At 38.3% G+C, this 21,626-nt stretch overlaps 2 protein-coding genes across 15 annotated transcripts in view; one reads left to right on the top strand and one right to left on the bottom strand.

Annotated features, from left to right (window-relative positions):
- The window catches only part of RBIS (ribosomal biogenesis factor), a 424,391-nt gene that overhangs the window by 250,172 nt on the left and 152,593 nt on the right, over positions 1 to 21,626 (bottom strand). The gene's annotated exons all lie outside the window — the stretch shown is intronic.
- RALYL (RALY RNA binding protein like) overlaps positions 1 to 21,626 on the top strand; it is a 404,493-nt gene that overhangs the window by 367,545 nt on the left and 15,322 nt on the right. For 5 of the 12 annotated variants that reach the window (XM_075743805.1, XM_075743797.1, XM_075743798.1 and 2 more), the window contains 4 exons: positions 3,069 to 3,232; positions 3,865 to 3,945; positions 11,483 to 11,596; positions 16,160 to 16,338. In XM_075743805.1, coding sequence (XP_075599920.1) covers positions 3,069 to 3,232; positions 3,865 to 3,945; positions 11,483 to 11,596; positions 16,160 to 16,338 — 538 coding nt within the window. Of the gene's footprint in view, positions 1 to 3,068; positions 3,233 to 3,864; positions 3,946 to 11,482; positions 11,597 to 12,555; positions 13,695 to 16,159; positions 16,339 to 21,626 lie in introns of those variants that run through there. The other 7 variants (XM_075743808.1, XM_075743801.1, XM_075743807.1 and 4 more) reach the window with 5 other exon arrangements.

Raw genomic sequence — 21,626 nt, 5'->3', positions numbered from 1 at the left:
AACATAGGGCTAACATGGATGACTATGGATAACCAACTCATCCAGCAGTGTTGTGTCTCTACATTACAGCAGCCCGGTTTAGCATAGGCCAAGTGAGTCGAAGGGGAACAAAGCATTGCTTCATCAACCTCTTCTAATCTGAGATTTCTTTTATGTAAAGCAATGGACAACGGCAGGGGTGTAGTTTACACCCTGAAGTTATTGCGTGCTATGTTCCTTTCTGTTTAGGAACACTGTAGGAAAAATGTAGAAACAATGGTTTTTGGTTCTGTTTTTTCCTAGTGTTGATTCAACTTTAACCACTAGTTTTGTTTTTGCATATAAATGATCATGCTCACTTTGGACAGAGCTAAAAATAGTGAATTATAAACACGTTGAGTAAAAGTCATTGATGCAGTTTAATCCTGCTCAGTTTAGCCTTGAGAGTAGGCACAGCTCATGTCCTGTAAAAAGGACAGGCTTGTGTTTCCTTTCCACAAGGTTACTGCTCTGAATTTCATCAGGGGATTTGTATGGTTTTAAACAGAGTACTGTTTCTGATCTATGCCACCTTAATATTAAAGTTATGTGTCTTTAGTTTTTTTCCCTAATTCTGTATATTATGAGCAGCACAAATGAACAACTATAAGGGTTACATTTCCACAACAAAAAACAACTTATAGGACATTAAAGGTTATTTCTGTGGTGTTTATCCTGGTGATTGTCTTGTTATGGAAAACTGCTGACAGTGAAATATGTCCATAAATCTATTCAATAGTATGATTTTCTGATTTAGAAATCTTTCAGGATTGAGACAGCAGAACTTTTATAGTAGAACACCCAAATATGAGGTTGGCCTCACCAAGCTGGACATGCTGATCTGTTGATAATAAAAATCTTAGGAGGTTAAGGGTCTCAGTTAGTTCCAAGTTAATGGAAGTGGAAGATTAAAAGATCTATGTGGTAGATATGGAAAAGAAAATCCCATGGAGGGTTGGATATACTTTCAACATGCCTATAGGATATATAATTTAAGAAAAATTGTCATGATTCTTTGAATTTCTGAACTTCTGAATTTTCTGAATTTTGTGTTTTATCCCAAACCACAGGGCTTGTTTTCTAATATTCATTAGTTTTCCAGCTTCCCTGAAGGAAGAAGACACCTATCTTGTCTTGACTAAAGCAGTGGTGGGGTGAGAAAAGGGTGGCAAGAATAGTTAGTGTTGTAAAATAAAATCAGTATGAAGGCAGATGGGCAAGATCAGGACTGCACAATTTAGAAGGGTGGGTGAGAGAAAAGGCACTGTTATATTCACATTAGTGATTATTGGGATAAATTACTTCAGAACTGAGCATTTCTGTTTATCATTTCTCCTATTACAAGCACAAGGAAAACAGGTGGGGTACTTCAAAACTGATAAAAGGAAGCATTTTTTTAAGAAAGCATATCATTGAAATATGTAGAGCTTGGTGCAACAAAATACCAAGCCCAAAAGCTGTGCATAATTTCAAAAATAAAAGAACAGTAATATTAGATTACAGTCCTTTTATATATTTCAAAAAAGGAAGCATAGTTTTGCATTTCACTACATTGTCTAAACATGAACTATTGGAAGCTAGAAAAAAATCACCTTTGGAGGAATAATTGCATAATGATCTTTTGCATGATAGCTTACAGATCTTCTGAAACATTTTTTCCAGTAATGATGTCAAATGGGAGATTGTGACCAACAGGTAATCTAATATGATAAATGATACTCACAATGGCTAGAAACTGCTTATTCAGTAAGAATATTCAAGGCCATGGAGTCCAGGTTCAGTGGGGATGACAGGATCTCTGTGACATATTTTGTAGGCAGCCATGGAAAAGGAGAGAGCTGGTTATATTGTCTGTAGGATTACAGTACAGACAACAGTAAGCATACTGGGATTTAAGCATTAGGTGTTTACTTGCCAGAAAACAGGCGAGAAGACTTATGTTTAATTCTGCTTCCTGTTCAGCATGCTGTTAGACACCGTCGTGAGTGAATTACTGCTTCTTGTGTGTCTGATTTCAAATGTGTATCTATCTGTCCAGCTGCGTGACAGTAGTCAGAATTGTGAAAATTAAACATGCAGTTATAAATTTCCATAATTACTAGTTGCAAGTATCAGCTGAAATATTTTGTAAGAATGTTGCTTGTCCCTCCCCTTCAGTCTTTGAACTGGAAATCTCCATTTTCTAAACTTTCTTCTCCTGACCTGTCATATTCAAAGCTCATAGCTTTTATGTTCTAAATATATCTGTAGCTTTGATTACCTTTTCTACTGCCCTTATTTTCTTCTGCACAGGTTAGTTAGCTCCTGTTGATAACTGTGTTTTTACCATTGGGGTATTCTCTTTGGGAAACCTAGTTAATTTTGGTTGCAGAGTATCTTGTATTGACTGTAGTGGTAATTCTCTGAATATCTACAGTGGTTTTGGTTTGAACAAGACTTTTATTTATTAAGCGTGCTTGGGTATTTTAGTGATTCTACATCAATTCATTCTTTAATTCAAGAGAATGTATGCAGGGACATCTTTTCAATGCATTCAGAAGGACATACAGGTCCCTCACTATAAAGACTCTTTTGGTATTTTAAAAACTGCAGGATATTTCTTTATAGTGATGGTTGGCTTCAGAAAAGTTCATTTCTGTTTCTATCTTTAAGGATAGCAGATAAAAAACTAGAATTTAAGCCATGCATGTAATAAAGGACCTGAAATGTCACCACAACAGACTGTACTGCTGTTAGTTGAGTGCAATGAAATTATGTGGACCTGTGGAAAGCAGGTTACAGATTTTCCATACTGCAAATAACAGTCCTGTAATACATCCCTCATTTAAATTACGCAAAAACTCTGAGCTATGCACTGGTCTGTGACTGAAATCTGAATATGACACTTAATGTGCATAGGTCATTGAAATCTAATTTCACTGTGATATAAAGTGATTATGGTTTCAAAGGGTAATTTTCTCAAAGATAACATGAAAATTTAGTTGACAGGTCTTCCACGACATGAAATCACAGAAGTTTTTATGAAGTCCAGCTGACTTAATCTTTTCTAGGTTGTTTGATTACCATGGCCGTGTCCCCCCACCACCCCGTGCAGTGATTCCACTGAAGCGTCCTCGTGTGGCTGTGACAACAACTCGCAGAGGCAAAGGGGTTTTCTCCATGAAAGGAGCATCACGATCCACCTCAAGTGGGGCTTCTTCCTCAGGATCCAAATGTGAGTTGCTCGTATTGGTTGGATATTATTGAAACAATGATCCTAGTAATTTCTGCAAACAGTTTCCACTATATAGTTCTGTGGCAGTCATTTCCTAGCCTTTAGATGAAAAACTGGTTTGATTACTAAAGCTGCCATGCCTTTCCTGCAAGTCAGAGCACACTGAGGTAACTTTTGAGGGAAATCCCTTCAAAAACATTTGACCTACTCCCTTGGCCTCAGAAGAAGCCTGTCCTATCATCCTGACTGCTTATGCACCATGAGGTCTTGTGAATAGCTGATAATAAAGCAAAGCTAATAATCTTGTTATAGTCAGAGGCACACTGATTTCTGTTGGGACATGTGGGTTGTATGTGAACTGGTGGGGGGTGGGCTGGGGAGGGCCAGGGGAGGTTGGGTTGTGTGTGCTTTTTTTGCCAGATTCCTTTAAGGGTAGAAAGAGGCAAGTGTCTTTGCCTGTTCTAAAGGGAGTCCAAAACAGGATTGGCAACTTGGGGTTATTCAACCCTTCTTTAGTGAGTTGGCCTTAGAAGATCTGATGAACCATAGGCATTCCCTCTTCCATGTTCACCAAGCTCCCCACCCCATAGTATGTCCTGGAAACTTCATCTTCCTCTTCGTGCATCTTTCAGCACCCACCTGTCTTCCCCTGCCCCTTATGTGGAGTGATACTGTCCTTGGAAGCGTCACTGGAAGAGGAAGAGAAAGATCAGGTAGGGATCAGGTATTAGAAAGAATGAAGGGACTTCAATAAGACACTTGCCAGACTGGCCAACAAAGCATCATGCTATCTATCTTACACACAACCATGAAAGTACATCTTAGTGCAAGAGGGGTTAATTATGACATCAACATAAGCCAATTATGTACTCTGCTTGAAAAACATATCCAATTCTTACACACTAGCATCTAACAAAGAAGATGGATCTCTAGTGAGCCCACTAGGATCCATTCTTGATCCTACTGTATGAACTGATGGTATCAGAGACCTTGGAAGAAAACATATAATAAACATGCTTGTGACTGAAAAAATGGAAATGTGATAAACAGAGTTAAAGATAATATTGTACACTGAGGAACAAGGATCTCAAGCCATTCATTGGAAAGGATGACGTTCTGAGAAAGGGAAGTTCTGTTGGCTGTACAGTTGAATCACATACAAGTCTCCAGTGAATGAATTGGCTGGATCCATTACCAATGATGGGAGCTTTGACACCTAGCGCACAGGAAGACATCCAAATTTAGGTGTCAAATTATGGAGCTCACTGACACACTAAGGATGTCTGGGAATAACAACATGTTGTTTGTTCTCTGGAGGATGAACATGAGTCTAGATATTTTCATACACATCTTCAACTAATCTACTTGTCCATAGCTACTTTTTGTCTTTCCTCAATATTTTAAGTAATGACTTATGATTCCTTATATTAAATTAAAAGAAAACAAGTTCTTCACTTTAGTAGATTTAGAATTTAAATTATTTAAATATTAAAAATTTTAAATATTAAAATATTTGAATTATTTTGTTAGTCTTTTCCAGCCATTGAGTCTTTGGGTTTTCACACAGTGAATCAAAGTTTTAGTAAGTATATACAGTTATAGATTAATTCATAAGATCTCCTTTGTTCATCCTTTACTGTCCTCTTATCCATATGAAAAGTTAGTAGTATTAGTGCATTTAACTCACTAATTGTCCTAAAGTGTGGTCTAATAAGAATGGGCTTTTTGAACTCACTTTGCCTTGAGAAGATGAATTATTTTCAAATAAGTTTTTTTTATATATATTTCTCATTGTCCAGAACAATAATTCCAAAATTCTTCCAGAGAGCTGAGGACCTTATATCCCAATAGATGTCAAGGAAATCTCTCACCCAGAAATCTGGATTTTCATTGTAGTGAATGGGACAGAGCATATTACACTAACATATTGATATCTGTTCCTCAGAATAATCACCAAATTAGCTTTATTATTTATTCTGCACTTCAGAAAATGTTTTGCAGTACTGTGTCAGGACTTAAGTAATGCATAACATAGATTGCAGGATTCAACCCCAGTCTAAATGCCCATAGCCACTTGTTACCGGACCTCCAAAACGCTGTCTGCATAACATGCAAATGTTGCAGAACCTGTAAATTATTTAATGGAAGTGCAATCAGGAGTGTAGAGATTCTAACAGACAGTGTTATGCCCCAGTGAAAGTATCCTTCAACGTATTCAGGTGTGATGTGAATTCTAAAAGTGTCAGTCTCAGAGCTCCAGGTGACAAGATCATCTTTGAATCCAGCTCTTTATCACTGAAAGGAGAGCTGCAAGATGCATCACTAAAAATGTGGGCTGTCGTTTTGACCCTTGCTGAGTTTCCACCCTTAGTTCTTTGCAATGGCAATTGGAACACAACTGCAGAAACTATTTATCATGCTGGAATAAATTGAAGAAAATATTATTTCTGCATGCAGCACACCTTTAAAAGGAGTTAGACAGTATACAGACTTTCATGCTTGATTTCCCTATAGATTTACTTCCCTTTTTGTCAAGTCCAACAACCCATCATAAAGGTAGAAAGATGATTTTGTTGACTTGGACAGGAATGTAATCAGCTTATTGTAAGACGTTTATCAGAGAAATAACCGAGCCATTCCCTTAGGGGCTTCGAGTAAAGAATGCGTGTTTTGCAGCTTCTTTTGCCATTTTCTTGGAAAACTTGGTTATATTGAATTGTGGGATGAAGCAATTTAATATTTTGTTGCCACTTAGTCTACTTTGTTAATCTGAACCCCTTGAACTAGCACACTGTTGGTTTTAATTGTAATTTATTGCTAGTTAAATAAAGGATCTCTTCAATACGGAGAAACATAGTTTGTGAGAAGGAGCTATTTTGGGTTTAAATGAAATTCAAGACTATAAAACAGCTTAATCCAGGTTTAGAATTAACAGTGTCAAAATGCCTGTGCTTGAAAGATTTCACTCCCAAATAGCAAAACTCTCATGAGATCACATCCCTAATAGACTTTTCAGATTTAAGTAGAAATCTCATAGACATAACTGTTCTTATAGCTGTTCTCCACACTCAGACTGGATCCAGGAAATGAACCCATACATGTAGTATTAAAGGTCAGAAGGCAGGGGACCTCTTAGTGAAATTGCAAGGATTAGATGGATTCAATTCTGAAAACCAGCAGTCCAAAAACAGACAGTTTGTGGCACATGGCAAAGAGGGTATAAACACATAGTACCAAAAATGCCTTGCTCATTGACGAGTACATCTGCAAAAACAATGTCTGCCAGGGCAGTAAATTCTTGTTCTACCAAAAAGTGGCAATATGTGTTCTAAGTTTGCTTCCAAAACACAAAATAAGTTAGGAGGATTTGATTTCTTTTCTGAATCTATATTTTCTCAAGGATCAGTTGACAATGTTTCGTTTTCTTTTTAACTCCAAAGACTAGAAAAAAATAAATCAGCCTAGCCACATTATCAGAAGTAACTCATAAAATGAAACAAGTTGGTGTGGTAACTACACATAGTAAGTAGTTCTTCATGTTAATGGTATGAAACAGCAGATGCAGACTGCTATTTAGAACTGGGGAAAAAAATCGCTTTTTCTGACAATATAGAAACTGAAGCTCTTGGAGTATGCACTTTCGTTTTACACATCTGAAAACAGGAGGAAAACATTAATCAAATTTTTTTATACTCTGTGTGCTTGAGATTAAGGAGTAGACACTTAAGATGTTACAATATTTACTGAATTATGCCTTTAAGTTAATTCATTTTGACTCATATAGTTTATATTTAGCTTCATCAGCTAAACTTTTTTTCAGTGAAATCTAAAGTAATACAATGTGATAAAATATTTAATATTAAACATGAAAAGCTTAGATAAAAATACATGGCATTTCTTTCCAAAGAAATCTTAATCATGCTTTGTGGATGAATCAATTTATAGTTATGGCAAAAAATGTTTTACAAATATGGATGTAATTCAAAAGTAGCACCTTCATTTCTAAAAATGTGATTTACCCCAGTTTTAAATCTCTTATTTTGATCTGGATGCAGTTTGTCTCCTTTGGTGCTAGATGCTTCAATGAAAGATGCATTCTGGAAGGCCCTTGTACTCCTGGCAGGGGGCTGGAAAGGGTCGCTGAATCTAATTCCTTACTGTTGCAAGCAGCCACATCATTTAATCCTTTAAGCTCCACCTTAAAGCTAGTTAGGTTTTGGGTTTTGTCTGTCTCTGTTTCTTCTAATTTCCATCTTAAATTTGTTTCTCATTTGTTCATGTCCATTTGTTGTGCCAGCACTGTGTTAGATTAAAAGTTGTAGTTACTTTTAGCTTCTTTTGTCTCAGGCAAACAAGCAAAACTCTTCTGTCACACTATAGGTGTTCCATTCTTACGGTCATCTTCATGGCCCTTCTCCTGTACCTGCTAGAATTCAGTGGTTCGGCCTGTACACATTATTCCACATGAGCTCTCACCAGGTCCTTGTACAACAGCATTGTAATTCCCCATCTTTAGCAATCCCTCGTTTGACACATCCTAGCACTGCATGTTCTTTCTCATGGCTGCATTATAGTGATAGCCTATTGTCAAACTGAGATTGCAACTAAACCCAAGGATAATTCTGCAACCATCTTTTTCCGTTGATGAGCTTCAATGTTAGGAGTAGGAGTTCTACTGTTAGTCAGTCAAGTGTAGGACTTTTTCAGTGCAATTATATTTCATCTTTTTTCTAATGTAGCATTTTTTAAAATCACCTGACTCCTCCTTTCATTCTAGTTCACTCTAAATAAGTGGTACCTTCCAATTTCGTGTCATCAGCAAATTTCACCTGTTTATTTACTTTTTTGCTTCAAAGGTGTGAAGATATTATTTAGCCATTTTGGTGCCAGTGTTTGCAGAATTTCATTAGTCATTTATTTCCCTTTCAATACATGCATTTCTGTCACCTGCTGACCTTTGCTTACCTGCTAATAGGAAAAAAAAAAAAGCAGTAAGCTACTTTATTTTCCTATTCTATTACTGAAAAGCAGATGAACAGGTATTTTGAATAGACGCAGCTCTGGTTTCATGTTTATCAACTGCTTTATTTCTTATTTTATGTTTATCAACTGCTTTATTTCTTGCCTGAGATCAATTTAAAAAAAAAAAAAAGCCTGTGAAGTTTTAAAGGAGAATTTATAAACTCATAGCAGGACACCTGAAGTACAGTATTTACCATCTTTACATTTTGTCTTTGTCATAACACTGTGCTTAAAAAGGCTGAAGCTTTTCCCAAGCTCTCTATCTCTGAATCACAGAATCACAGAATGGTTGAGTTTGGAAAGCACCTCTGGAGCTCATCTGGTCCAACTGCCCTACTCAAACAGGGTCACCCACAGCAGGTTTCCCAGGACTGTGTCCAGACAGCTTTTTAATATCTCCAAGGGTGGAGGGTCCACAGCCTCTCTGAGCCACCTGTGCAAGTGTTTGAACACCCTCACAGGAAAAAAAAAAAAAAAAAAAAAGCAGGAAAAAAAGTTTTCTTGTGGTTAGATGGAATTTCATATGCTTTCTTTTGTTTCTTTTGTGCCAGTGGTCTTTGACATGTTAGTGGGCACTACTGAGAAGAGTCTGGCTTTGTCTTCTTCATTCCCTCTTGTACTAGGGAGCCCCGAACTAGACACAGTTCTCCAGATGTTGCCTCAGAAGTGCTGAATAGAGGGGAAGGATCATCTCCCTGAACCTTCTGGTAACACTCCTCCTAATGCAGCCCAGGATGTTGATGGCTGCCTTTGTCACAAGGGTGTATTGCTGGCTCATCTTCAGCTTGTTGTTTATCAGGACCCTTCATAATTTGTCTTTAGTAATTGCTGCTTACCGCAGAAATACCCAGTTCAATATAACTGAGAGTGGAATGTCTCTAGAATGATTTTGAAGATTTGTACAATTCCCCACAAATTAAGACAGCAATCAACTCAAATAATCACCATCACAATGTTGGGACTAGGGTGGAAATCTGGAACTTGTGCAGATCTGTTGAAAATCTTTCTCCTTTTTTCTTTCAGTTCTGTTTAGTGTTAACTTGAAGTGATTGACTATATGATGGAATCACCTCATTAAACGTGAATGATAAGGTTTGACCCGAGTTGAACAGTAGCCCTATGTATGTACCTGTTTCCTTACCAAACTCAGAAGTGCAAATGTTTTCTGCTTTGCTTTTTAGACTGGGAACACATACCATTAGGTCCTTGCAGTGTCACTTCTGACTTTTGACCTTTTAGCCCCGGCAAGCCTGCTGTTCTCCAGTCAAGGGAGCACCCCGAACACGACAGCTTGGCCGCGCGGGATGTAGTGCCAGCTGGCTTCATAGCACCTTGCTGCAAACACTTAGCATTCTCCATTGGACAGATTCACACCATTTCACCCTGGAATCTGCGCTGCCTTGCTACTCCAGCATGGACCAGCCACTGCCCCTGGGGAAGCAGTAATCTTCTAAATATACAGTTGTCAGAATCTTAATGTTTTGTTACAGATCTGGGGGATTGGACAGTGACCCGTTATATTTCTCTAAGAACATTTTAAGGCCTTGCTCTATAAATATACAGAAAAATTCCATCAAATGCTATATAGCGTATAAGGGTATAGCACAAAGGTTACTTTTAAGCTTTGTTCTCTGAGTCCTACCATTCATTCAATATGAGATCAAAGGTTTCAGCCTATGATAGTGCGAGATTTACAATTTCTCAATGTGAGCACATGATGAAACAAGTTTGGTACCATATATAGCAACCTACTGCCTTTAGCTGACTTGTTATAACTATAATGCACATGACCCAAACTCTTAAGATACAAAGCCTTGGTTTCAACCTCGGTGAATGTTCTCCAAGTTTGCAATAAGGCTGAAGTAAATGCATACTCATATACTACCACTGGGCAGACAGTACCCTGCCTGCACACTTCATCATCAGATTTTGACTGTCTGATAAAAAATACCCATCAAACTCCATGATGACATAAATGCCCAGAAGTCAATGAATGGGACTGATATGGGAAAATGCAGCAAGGAGACCCTTTGAACAGAAAGGGTGCGTGTCCTTCTCCATGGCAGAACATCCCTTTTCCAGGCTTACTAAGGGCCCTCCCGTTGCTCTGGATGCACACACCAAAGTCAATGCACGTCCTCCTTCAGCAACCGTAAGGATGGATTAGTAATATTGCTCAGTGGTTTTCCATTGCCAGTTCCTCACAGTTTAAGGTGATGGCCCATTTCTTCCTACAAGAGTTGTAAGAGTGACAGCTGTGTTATCTACTGTTGAACTTTATAAATGGCTTTTTTCTCTCATGCTGGCACAGGGTTCCCATTTCCTCCTCTTGGCCTTTTCAACATGATATCCTAGCACAGACAGGGCAAGTGGATTTGTTTGGACTATCTTCTGAGCCTAAAAACATGACCTGATAATGCCATAATAATGAGGTCATTCATGAGTGCTGCAGTGCTGTTTCTTCTGAAGCCAAAGCACCTCCAAAGGAGTTACTTCTTAAGTTAGACAATGGGAGTGCAATAATGAATATAAATGAAGAATAATGCAACGCAACAAAGATTTGGAAATTTCAGCTCTTAAGTTTTAAGCGTTGCCTCCATGACCCTGGATGTGATCATAAAAAGAAATATTTTCATAAGTTATCCACAGCTGGACAAAGTGCAAGAAATTACAAGAACTGTAAGCTTTTGAAGCAATAATACTTAACACCTACTGCAATGAAGTTGTTGACTGGAACATTACATTGCATTCCTGGCTCTCCTAACATTTATGTCACCATTCACTCTTGGTGAAAAATGCCTACTGCTGCTGTGAGGGATCTTTTTACTATTGTTGCTATTATTACAAAATAGCCCAGCAAAATAGCATTGCAACACTGTGAACTGTCTGTCATATTTGAATGATTTTTTTCACTATAGGCTGTTTTTCAGTAAAAGATACTTGGATTTACTGAGAATGCCCTTGAGATGTTTTGCCTGAAATGCTTATTACAGAGCAATACACCTCACATAAACTCTTGCCATTAGGGCTTAGAATCCTGTGATTTGTTAGGATTCAGCATTTTTAACTAACAATTTTTGCTCTAAAAGTTTAATCTCTAAAAATACTGACAAAAATGAGAGAGTAGACTTTGTACTACAGAGGAAAGAAAAAAAGAGCATGTTTTGTTCATGAGGGGCTACAAATATAGTTTATTTCATGTTATGCATCTTTGCTCTCTTTCCACAGTGAAATCAGATGAGTTGCAAACAATCAAGAAGGAATTAACCCAAATCAAAACAAAAATTGACTCCTTGCTAGGGAGACTGGAAAAGATCGAAAAGCAGCAAAAAGCTGAAGCAGGTAGGTGAAAGCAATTTGTAGCCAAATGAATTAATTTAGAACCTAGTTATCAGTCAGGCAGACAGACCAGAGAGAACAGAAGCCTTCCAGAAATTTTGCTACATAATGGAGGCATGAAACAAGGCAAATTAACTCTCAGGTAGAACTATTGGGAGAATAAAATAATATTCTTCACAGAGCATGCAACATCATTTCAAGAATTGTTTTCTATAGTGTAGTAGAGAAGAAAAAAAAAAGAAAATGAAAGTTTCTTACTAGATGTTCTGGAAACAAAACATCACTAAAAATTGACTGAACAGAATTAAGTTAGAGGTTGTTGACCTTGGGGATGTTTGTGCTATCCACATTAAGAATTATTAGATGGTCTATATTAGGAATTATTGCCTGGGCAATAGGCAATAGTCGCAAGATGCATCAAGGGAAATTCCTGTTTGATATAAGGAAAAGAGATGCAACTAAGCAGTATAGGAGGCTGCCCAGATTGTAGTAGCTCCATCCTTGGAGACATTCACAACTCATTGGGCCAAGGCCCCATGGACCTGGACCAAACTTTGAGTTTGGCCCTGCTTTGAAGAGGAGTTGGACATGGAGAGTCCAGAGATCCCCTCCAACCTAAGATACTGTGTGAACTTGTGGCATCTCTGTAAGACCAGCTGCACCTCTAGTTCAGCATTTTTCTGGCTTGAAATGTTTTGTTTTGAGGCAAACCTTGGGAATGACAAAGTCCAACACTACTTTTTCCTTTAATCAAGATCTTTATTTCTATCATTGCAGTGATCATTTTGTTAGCTGAATGATCTCACCTGGCAGCACTTTAAAGCCATGCTGAGCAGTTATAAGGGATTTATAAGGTTGTATTTTCGCCACAGTACATATAGAAAACAATCTCATTTTTTACCACTGTCTATGGTATTTCCTTGACTATTTCCTCATAAATCACATGGTATTTCTCTGTACAGGAGCTGTGTACTAGCAAGCTGATTTTTATGAGGACCAGTGGGGAAATGGAAGCCTTATCTCGTGAAAAATCTCAATGTTCTTTTTTTTTTTTCCCCTCTATTCTCTGATTAAAACTGTTTATATATTTTGTGTGAAATGTGTGAAAGAAATTCTGCCTTAGAATCCACAGCTGCCTGGGTGAGTGGTCACTCAAATTTGTGTCCCTTGCCTAACTCAAGTCAGTTACATGAAGTCAAAAAGACCCAACAGGACACATAAAGAGAGCTCCATCATGACTGCCTAAAACATTGGTGGGAATTAGCAGTTGAGGTTCATGAACCTGACACAGGCAAAATAGATATTTAGATCTGGATCCCTCCTGTTTCCAAGTGCCTGCCGTATTTCCTGTTCTATTGTGGGGGTTTCTCTCTGATCCCAGAAGTTTTCTGCTGGCATTCAGAAATAACCCTAACGAATGTCTTCCTAGGGCAGACCACTACAGGAAAAAGTTTTGCAGTTAACAGTTGTAAAAAAACCAAAAAACCAAAACAAACAAAAAACCCCACCCAGCTCTTTAAAAAAAACCCTACCTTTTATTTACAATCATTTTCTAAGTTGACAGACAAGGACCAATCCCTCAGCTGTTATAGTTTACCCCACAAAATAAGTTGAGTGCTTTTTTCCAAACCTAAGGTAAGCCATTAGTACAGAGTGTGATTATCTCTTTTAGGAGAACCATACACAATATGTATTCATTATATTCTATTTTGTACTTTATGCAAGTTAGATAAAAGTTGGTATAATCAGTGAAGATGTAATTGCAAGGCACTCCATTGAATCGCTTGTGTACTGAAATGCTCTGAGATGGCACATCCCTACTTTAGGGAGCTTTCATATAAAATCCATTGCTATGCAAAACAACCTGCATGTCATTGTACTTTGATATCCAATTTTCACTTCTGCTAAAGGATTGTAGTGAACTCATTTAAATAGAAATCAGCTCAAAGAGGAAAACGTTGATTTGTATTGAATCATACTGTTATGCCTTTTGAAAACAAGCAATGAATAATCTCCTCAGAAATTAAAAACTAGTTTCAAATTGTTGATGTTTTAAAGCATCAGGTGCAAAACCTATTCCCCATATTCCTTGCCTCTCATCAGAAGGCGTGAGGAGAAAAAATACCTCGAAGATACCAGTAAACCTGGATCCCTATTTAAATCTCCTGAGCTGATGAAGATGGTTATGCAGCCTGGGTGATTAGTCTGCAGATGATTGCTTCCTCAGCTAAAAGATTTTTATAAGATAAAGCTACATCAGTACCTGAACTATTTCATTTTCTGTGTCAGATGTGAGATGATTTTGTTCTATCTCTGTGGTTTGGCAATATTATTTCTTACTTTCCTCTGCTAGAAGGTGTGGCCTCAGACTGGGATCAGAGAGAGGATCGATGTCTCATTTACACAAAACAAAAATCAAGCCATTATCTTGCTCTTTTGGGTTTTTAAGTTTGCATCACTTTCATCAAAGAATACACAATTATTACAAAAGAAGTTACCCATCTGGAGAAATGCAACAGGTTAAACAGGCAAGCTGGACAAGCTCAGTCCATACATTGGTTACTGCTCTACAGCTGCGTGAAAACTCTCCTTGCAATAACGGCTGATGTTCTGTCTTTTACTATTATCAACCCCTAACCATGCCAATAAGGGGAATATAGATAAGAGGATTTCCTGTTCGTAGGGAAACTGAAGGAATAGTTCCTTTTTTTTGTAAAAATCTGGATCAGGAAGCCAGGGATAAGAAGCTGTTCTGATGTGAAAAAATTGTTAGAGGAGAATATTCTCCCTGTAATATCAGAGATAGGTGCTGAAAGGTAGGATCTTAATTTTAGTTTCTCAGAAGAGCCCGAAAGAGTTAGAAGCTGAGCTGGTAATTTAGACCCCTCTGAAGAACCCAGTCTATGTTCTCGTTCAGACAAGTAAGTGACCTAATTTTTTAGCAGCTGCATACTAAAAGTTTTCCCATTTGTGTATTAAGTCCATAATTTCAGGAATCTTTTTTGAAAGCCTTGACCAAAGTTGATTCAGTTGTCACTGCCAAGGCTGGGTTAATCTCAGAAGTGGCTCGAGGCAGAAGGTGGTGGGGCAGGACCTAGTAGGAATAGCTGATTCAATCCACGTTTACTTGTGCAGTAAGGTGAGTAACGCAATGACTTATAACTAGCATGATATTGTATAGAGCACCTTACCAATGGATGATGAGGCTCCATGGGCTGAATCTTCGACTAATATACATGACTACAGTACTGTCAAAACAATTATCTAAGATGACTTTTTATTCTTTAAGTCCAAAAATCTTTCTGAAGGAATTATGTGACTAAGGGAGAAAAGCTTACTTGTTATGTGTGTTCAGTAAATGAATTTGAAAATGAGGGATCAGAGACTAACAAAGGCTGAAGAAATTAAAGTAAAATGCAAAACAAATGTGCAGAGATAGAAGGAAAAACAAATGTCTTGGTTTAAGACTATGATACAGAAAAGTATGAGCAGATTTGAATATTATATGCAGCTGGTAATAATTTATAGTAAAATAGTAATATATTCATAGAGTTGAAAAATAGAGAGCTTCACAAGCAATCTGCAGATTCATAGGCTGTCCGACACTACTGGTGTTACAGAACAGTCAATCTACAAAGAAAGAAATGGGTTTGTTCTGGAAATTTGATCCTTGATGAGTATTGTCACCCTCAGACTGAAAAGACATTCGTATTCCAGCTACACGCAACCGATTGTCTGGCCTGTATTCCCTTTGAGTACATAGAGATTGTCTTCTAAACTCCTGATGTGCATAGGAATAAGATTCTGATCCCTCCAACCACTCTTCTGGACAGTCTGTCTCTGTCATTCCTCTCTCAGTCCTACTCTGGATTTCTGCTGGCTGGATGAAGTTCCTCAGTACGTCCAGGAGTCTCGCAACGCATAATCACAACAATGCAGCTATCAGTGCTAAGTCAACCAGAACAGATCTTCTGGGCCTCCATGGAACTGGTCTTTCTTTTCATCGCTTTGCAGAAATTATAGGAAGCCCTCCAGTTACCTTGGCACATTATACGAACAGGGAGAAACTGTTACTTTACTCCATAAAAAATATGTTCAGTGGTCTAGAGGGATTTGTTGATTATCTGTATGGTTGTTGAGATATATTCACAGCAAATTTATGCAAATTCTTGTCCATTTATTGGCAATTAGCAGCCTTGGGCTTCTCAGACCACAGAGATTTATGTACTTCTCATTGGCTACAAATAAATAAATACATAGTGACTATGCCAAGTAGAATCCCAAAGCAAAGTAAAGTTCAGAAAATCAAAAAGCTGGATCCGCTGGTAAATCAAGCCTTCATCCACTGCATGGGATAGATGAGCATGTGGGTACTATGGTTGCTTTATGCATTAATTTTTGAAAACAAGGGATTTGATCGTGTTTGCCTGGTAGATATTAACACACTGATTTCTACAAAGCTAGGACATCTGGAGATGGGAAACTTAGGTTTCTTCCTCAGAGCACTTTTCTTAGCCACCAATAGGGAAGGTTACTGAATCTCTATAGAGTATGTTTTCCTTACAGAAGCTCAAAAGAAACAAATGGAAGATAATGCTGATTTGATTCAAGAGGAATGCATATCAGAGAATGCAGATAACTCTACAGAAGAGCCAATTGAAGGAGGGCCAGATGCAGATGGGGATGGAGAAGAGATGACTGATGGGATAGAGGAGGATTTTGATGAGGATGGCAGCAATGAGCTGGTAAGGAATAACCATGCCATGTCTGTCTATACAGTTGCTACAAGTAACCACAGAGAAACAACAGTCTGGGTTAACAAAATAAGCTCAGAGCAGCACTGTGATGTTCTGTAACTAATGCCTAGTCCTAAATTCTTCATACACTGCGGTATCAATGAAGCCTAGAGCCCTCTGAGGATAAACTAAAAGAAAAATATATTTGACTACACTTGGTGATTTTAGAAAGGAAATTAAATGTACTTTAAATTGGTTTACATTTATAATTTTACATTTACTGAAATGTAGATGAGAAAGGAAAATATGTTGTGCTTTTTTTTTTTTTTTTAACTGGAGCATTTCAAAATTAAATAAGATTCTAGAATGGAGAACTTTCTCATTAGTAAACATGTGCTTCCCCATAATTCCCAGTTCCCTGCCTTCCATGTGTATCTTTCACATATATCTTCTGCAGGCTGCCTTGACAGCTACAGATTTTTTTGATGGAAGGATTTTTCCTTAAGAAATGTTTGGCTATTAAATATTTGGGTTTTCAGCCTGAGCCTGCACTTTTCACGAAGTGCCCAGTGTGTTGTTAAACTTCTAAGTTCTTCTAGAGAAACATTAAAAAATATTTTGAAAGTCAAATTTATACTTTTTTATTCATTCCTAATAAGAATGGATCAGTCACATTGTTTTAGACTCAATAATACTCACCCTCTCTTCCCAGCTTTCATATTCTGCTTTGAGCCGAAATCATTTCTGTTGCTCAGTGTCACTGTCCCTGCTTGCTTTCTGACACAGATTTAATCGTGTCTGCACTGTAAAAACGGTTCAGTGAAGCCAACAGAAGTCAGTCAGCAATGGGCTGAACCAACACCAAGTCTGGAGTGACAGGACATGTGAATAATCAGTGTTTTGTACTGCTTACTGCAAACACAATTTAAACCTACTGCTAATTTGAGGGTTTGTGTCCCTTTAGCCAGCACAAGGCCCTTTTAAATTTACAAATCCTGAATAGTATTATGCACAGGAAAAGCTATTACAACCTGAATCCCCTCATCTTTTAACATGTGATGTAGAAGAGATGACATTATCACTTTTTCTCAAAGGAACAGGTTCTGCGATAGAGATATGAGGGACGTCTGTAAGTCACCACTCTGAATTTGTAGGAAGTTGAAATTTTGTAATAAATAGTTGTACATATAATATCTTACCATGGCTAATACCTGATCACCTGAAGTGTTATTAGCAAAAACAGTGTCCATAGTTTAACAAGTCTGGTGGGTTTTGCACTAATTAGGTGTCAGACTCCCCACCGCAGACAACGAAGTGGGGAAGTTAACGCACGGTATATTAGCCTCTGATTGTTCAGTGCTGTCATTTCACCCTGTGGGTATGACATATTTAGCATATATCTACACTATATAATGAAGAATGATGTAGAAGAAATTTTTCATCTATCAAAGGCATAAGTAGGAAAGTTTCTAAAAAGCAAACAGCACAGGAAGACTTCATTAGCAGTGAAACTTTAGATTCGGCACAGCCGCATTTGCACGACGCTGCTTCCAAGTTAAAAAGCCTTTCCAAGATTTACATTATGGAATTAGTTGAAGTGCAGTGTGTTGCAGACACAGCTCCAAAGACAGCTCAGAGGTCTGAGCCACACATCTAAGCATGGGGGGAACCAGCTCCAGTTTCTCTGCATGCCATGACTGAGCGCCTTGAGTGCCAGGAGGAGGTGGCTCACTGCACATTGAGTGATGTCCTCTGCCTTGCGCCCTCGCGCTCATGGATGATATCCCCCCCAACCCAAACATTGTTGGAAGCAAGGAAAGGCCAAGGAAGAGCGTTTATGTGCATCATCTTGGTCAGGTGCAGCCCATCCCAATGACAGGGCAGTGGAGCCAGTGCCTTCCGCCTTCCCAAACACTGGGACCCTCTAGCCAAGAAGTTGGCAGTACTGTAGACTTTAAAGCTCAGAACCAAGATTGCACTGATGTAAAATCCTGTACTTTTCATTCTCTCTTGCCATTTTCCTCAAGCTTTGGAAGAGGCCACTTCACATTAGTTTTCCTCCCTGCTACGATGGGATAATAACACTTTCTTTCTTTTGCAAAGCCTAGGGAGATCAATGAATGAAAAACTGCTATGGATGGGATAAAGGATTGCTCTACAAAGGATTAATTCAAAGAAATCTCGGGCGATGGGTGTTTCCCACAGAGAGGCAATTATAAATTGAACTGTGCATTTTTCCTCTACAGCTTTTACCCAAACACTCAGTAGTATTGGCCAGTACCATTATAATATGAAGCTGGTAGTTTATGATGCATATTGTAATTTATTCTGTTTTTCACTTATACTTACATATATTTATGTAGATAAACATTTCCTATAAGTTTTACTTTCCACTCCAATCATTCATAGCTGTATAACTGGAAAGTCAATAAGAATGCTATCAGTTTTATAGTGTATACCTCAGTAGGAATGTATAGTGAATACCCCAGCAGGAATACTTGGGATTGCCGTTTGCTTCTACCTGTTCTGTGCCCTGCTATCTGGCATTTCCCTCTGTTTTGTGAAAAGTAAAGTAGATAGATAACCTGATTATAAAACAAGAAGTCCTAACAGTTGTTGTTCTGTTTCATGAAAACTAAATTATTTAGGAAAAAAGAGCTGACTAATAGCAAATGTGTCATTTTGGAATGGAGCCAGTTATAACTCATTTGAGGGGAAAAAAATGGTTTTTTAAGCATGGAAAGTATTAAACATGAAACAGTTAGGACAAACTTTCCATGTGTAAAAACATAACCTTGGACTCAGAACGAGAAATACTCCTCCAAAGAGCAATTTTTAATGAAATCCATAATCTTTTCCAAATATAAAGCTAAAGAGATTTAGGATGATGATGGAAAAAAATTTTTTTCTTTCATCACTAAGAGCAGCAAAGCAAATAGAAAAAACATTTGAAATGGACATAGCTAGTATTCTGAAGTCAGTTCAGCACCAAAAATTGCTTGTGAGTCCACTAGTCTGAAAAATATTATTACAGGGAGAGAGAAACATGACTTAAATTTAGATCTTAACCTTTTTTGCAGTGCTTCATATTTCGCTGTAAATCTCCTGCCAAGGTATTTGCCAATAACCTGCTGCAGGACTCTTTTTGCTGAACGCAATACTATTGTCTCTTTTTTGTTTCCCCTGTGACCAGCCCTAAGGCTGCCAGTAAAGGGAAGTGTTCAATAAGGACAGACCCACTGCCAGAGTCCCGATGCAGATGCTGCCAGAACGGAGCCTCTCAATCTGTGTACGTGGGGCTGCATCTTTGGACTAGAGGACTCAAAAATATCTTTCTCTATTTCTAATTCTAACTTGCAAAGGAAGTGACTATGCAGGACATACGCTGTGGGTTTAGGTAGTAGGATCAGTTCTCTGAATTCACACAGTGTCTATTTGGAGGAACAGGTTACTGCACATTAACTGAATGATGGCAGCTGTCCCCATGCCTGCTTTCAGCCTAGACCAACTGTAAAGAAATGCGAAGTAGTTTAGCCTGCAGTCTGAGTTAAGTCAGGCATGTATTTAGGGAGGCTTTAGCCTCTTCATTTTCCTGCCTGGCTGCACACACAAAAACACATCACATTAAACAGCTGCACACCTTCCTCATCCACCATTTAGATCAGGATGTTGTTCATCCCTGCATTATCATTTTCTATGGACTAAAGACACACCCACAAACAGTCATTATGGCTCAGCTGAAGTGTGAAAAATTTTTATGCCACTATAGCTTGATTGTCCATCTGAACTCTAACTGAAGACATGCTGCATTTGAAGTATCTGCTACAGCCATCAAACATTCACATATTGGGAAAGTTTCTTTTGTACTGACTGTTTGCCCACAAATGTGTCTCAGTGTCTCCAGTGCTGCAGACACTTCAGCTTGAGGATGATTTTTTAGAACAATCCCCAAAGACTTTTGCTGCCTTGACATACTGAAAAGTTGTTTAAATGTTGATTTCAGATATATGATCCAGCTACGTACGGATATGCTAGGAGAGACTGAGTCAAACAGTTGACTTCAACTTGCTCAGTGAAGAATGTCATATGCTTCTCACCAACCTGCTCTTACACATTGGCCTTCACTGCCCCTCGTACAAGGGCATGTAATAATATATTGTAGCTATATACACGTAAAATAAACACTAAGTTGGAATGTAACTCCTGAGCTTACTCTGTACCTCATGTCACTTAATTGATCATGAGAGACAGCTGGAGTGAATGAAAACTTCAGGTCTGTTTCCTTTGCTCCTTTTCTATAGAAAACCTAGTAGCTGGTTATCCCAGATGTTCCTGGACTCATGAGTCAGGCTTTTTTACACTGAATAGTTTCTAGTTGCAGTGAATTAAAAATCTTTGTGCTCCCTCCTAGTGAGCACACACCCATTCTTATGCCTTTAATCTAAACTGTCCCTCAATCACACCTTGACGAAAGCAACACACATACGCAGCTTCCCATCTCACCTTAAAGAAAACAAGCTCTTAGGGAGAAAGATCTTCATGTTTACTAAATTCACCTCACACACAAATCACAAACAGGCCACAAAACATTGGAACACAAGTCATCAATGATATCAAGCAGTTTTCAGGTGCCTGACACAGCTTTAAATTTTAAGGAGTGAGAAAGAAAGCCAATAGCGTCCTCCGATTCCTGTGGCTGCACAGTGGAGAGCAGAAAAGCTACCTTTGCAGCGCAGCCCAACACACGTTTTGGTATTTGAGAAGCAGCTTGGCCTCAGCGCCTCTAAAACAAGTTCCTTCTCCTTTCTCGAAGCAGCATTAGCAGCGTGTGCACTGCTGAGAGCACGCAGGAACAGCATTTCTGAATTAAGTGTGCGCGGCGGTGCCCTGACTCTGCTCGCTTAGCGGCTGGACAGCCCAGTGCAGGCCCGGGGCAGTTCATAGAACTTCTCTGAACTTGTTTCAAATGGCGCTAATTAATCATCAAGGAAGCATTGGCTCAAAATGAACTATAACTTATCATCACAATCCCTTTGTAAATAACGAAGGTGGCATCCAATTAATTAGCTGAAAACCTGAGGTATTGTAGATTTGGAAGAAAAAAATCACTTTCAGTTAATGCTTAATAAAATACCAACAAACTAATTAATTGGAATGACTTATACGCAAGCACTCATATCTATATTACATTGCCTGAGAAGAATAGTTTCTATCAAACTGTCAGCCTTTCATAATAAATAACTATAGTAATAATAGCACAGTGGTGGTTCAGTAGTTAAGCATTCAGTAGAGCAAAC

The sequence above is a fragment of the Balearica regulorum genome, chromosome 2, assembly GCF_011004875.1.
Source record: "Balearica regulorum gibbericeps isolate bBalReg1 chromosome 2, bBalReg1.pri, whole genome shotgun sequence".
Taxonomy (NCBI): Eukaryota; Metazoa; Chordata; class Aves; order Gruiformes; family Gruidae; genus Balearica; species Balearica regulorum.
Note: the sequence above shows the minus strand (reverse complement) of the source record. Positions and strands in the feature narration are given on the sequence as shown.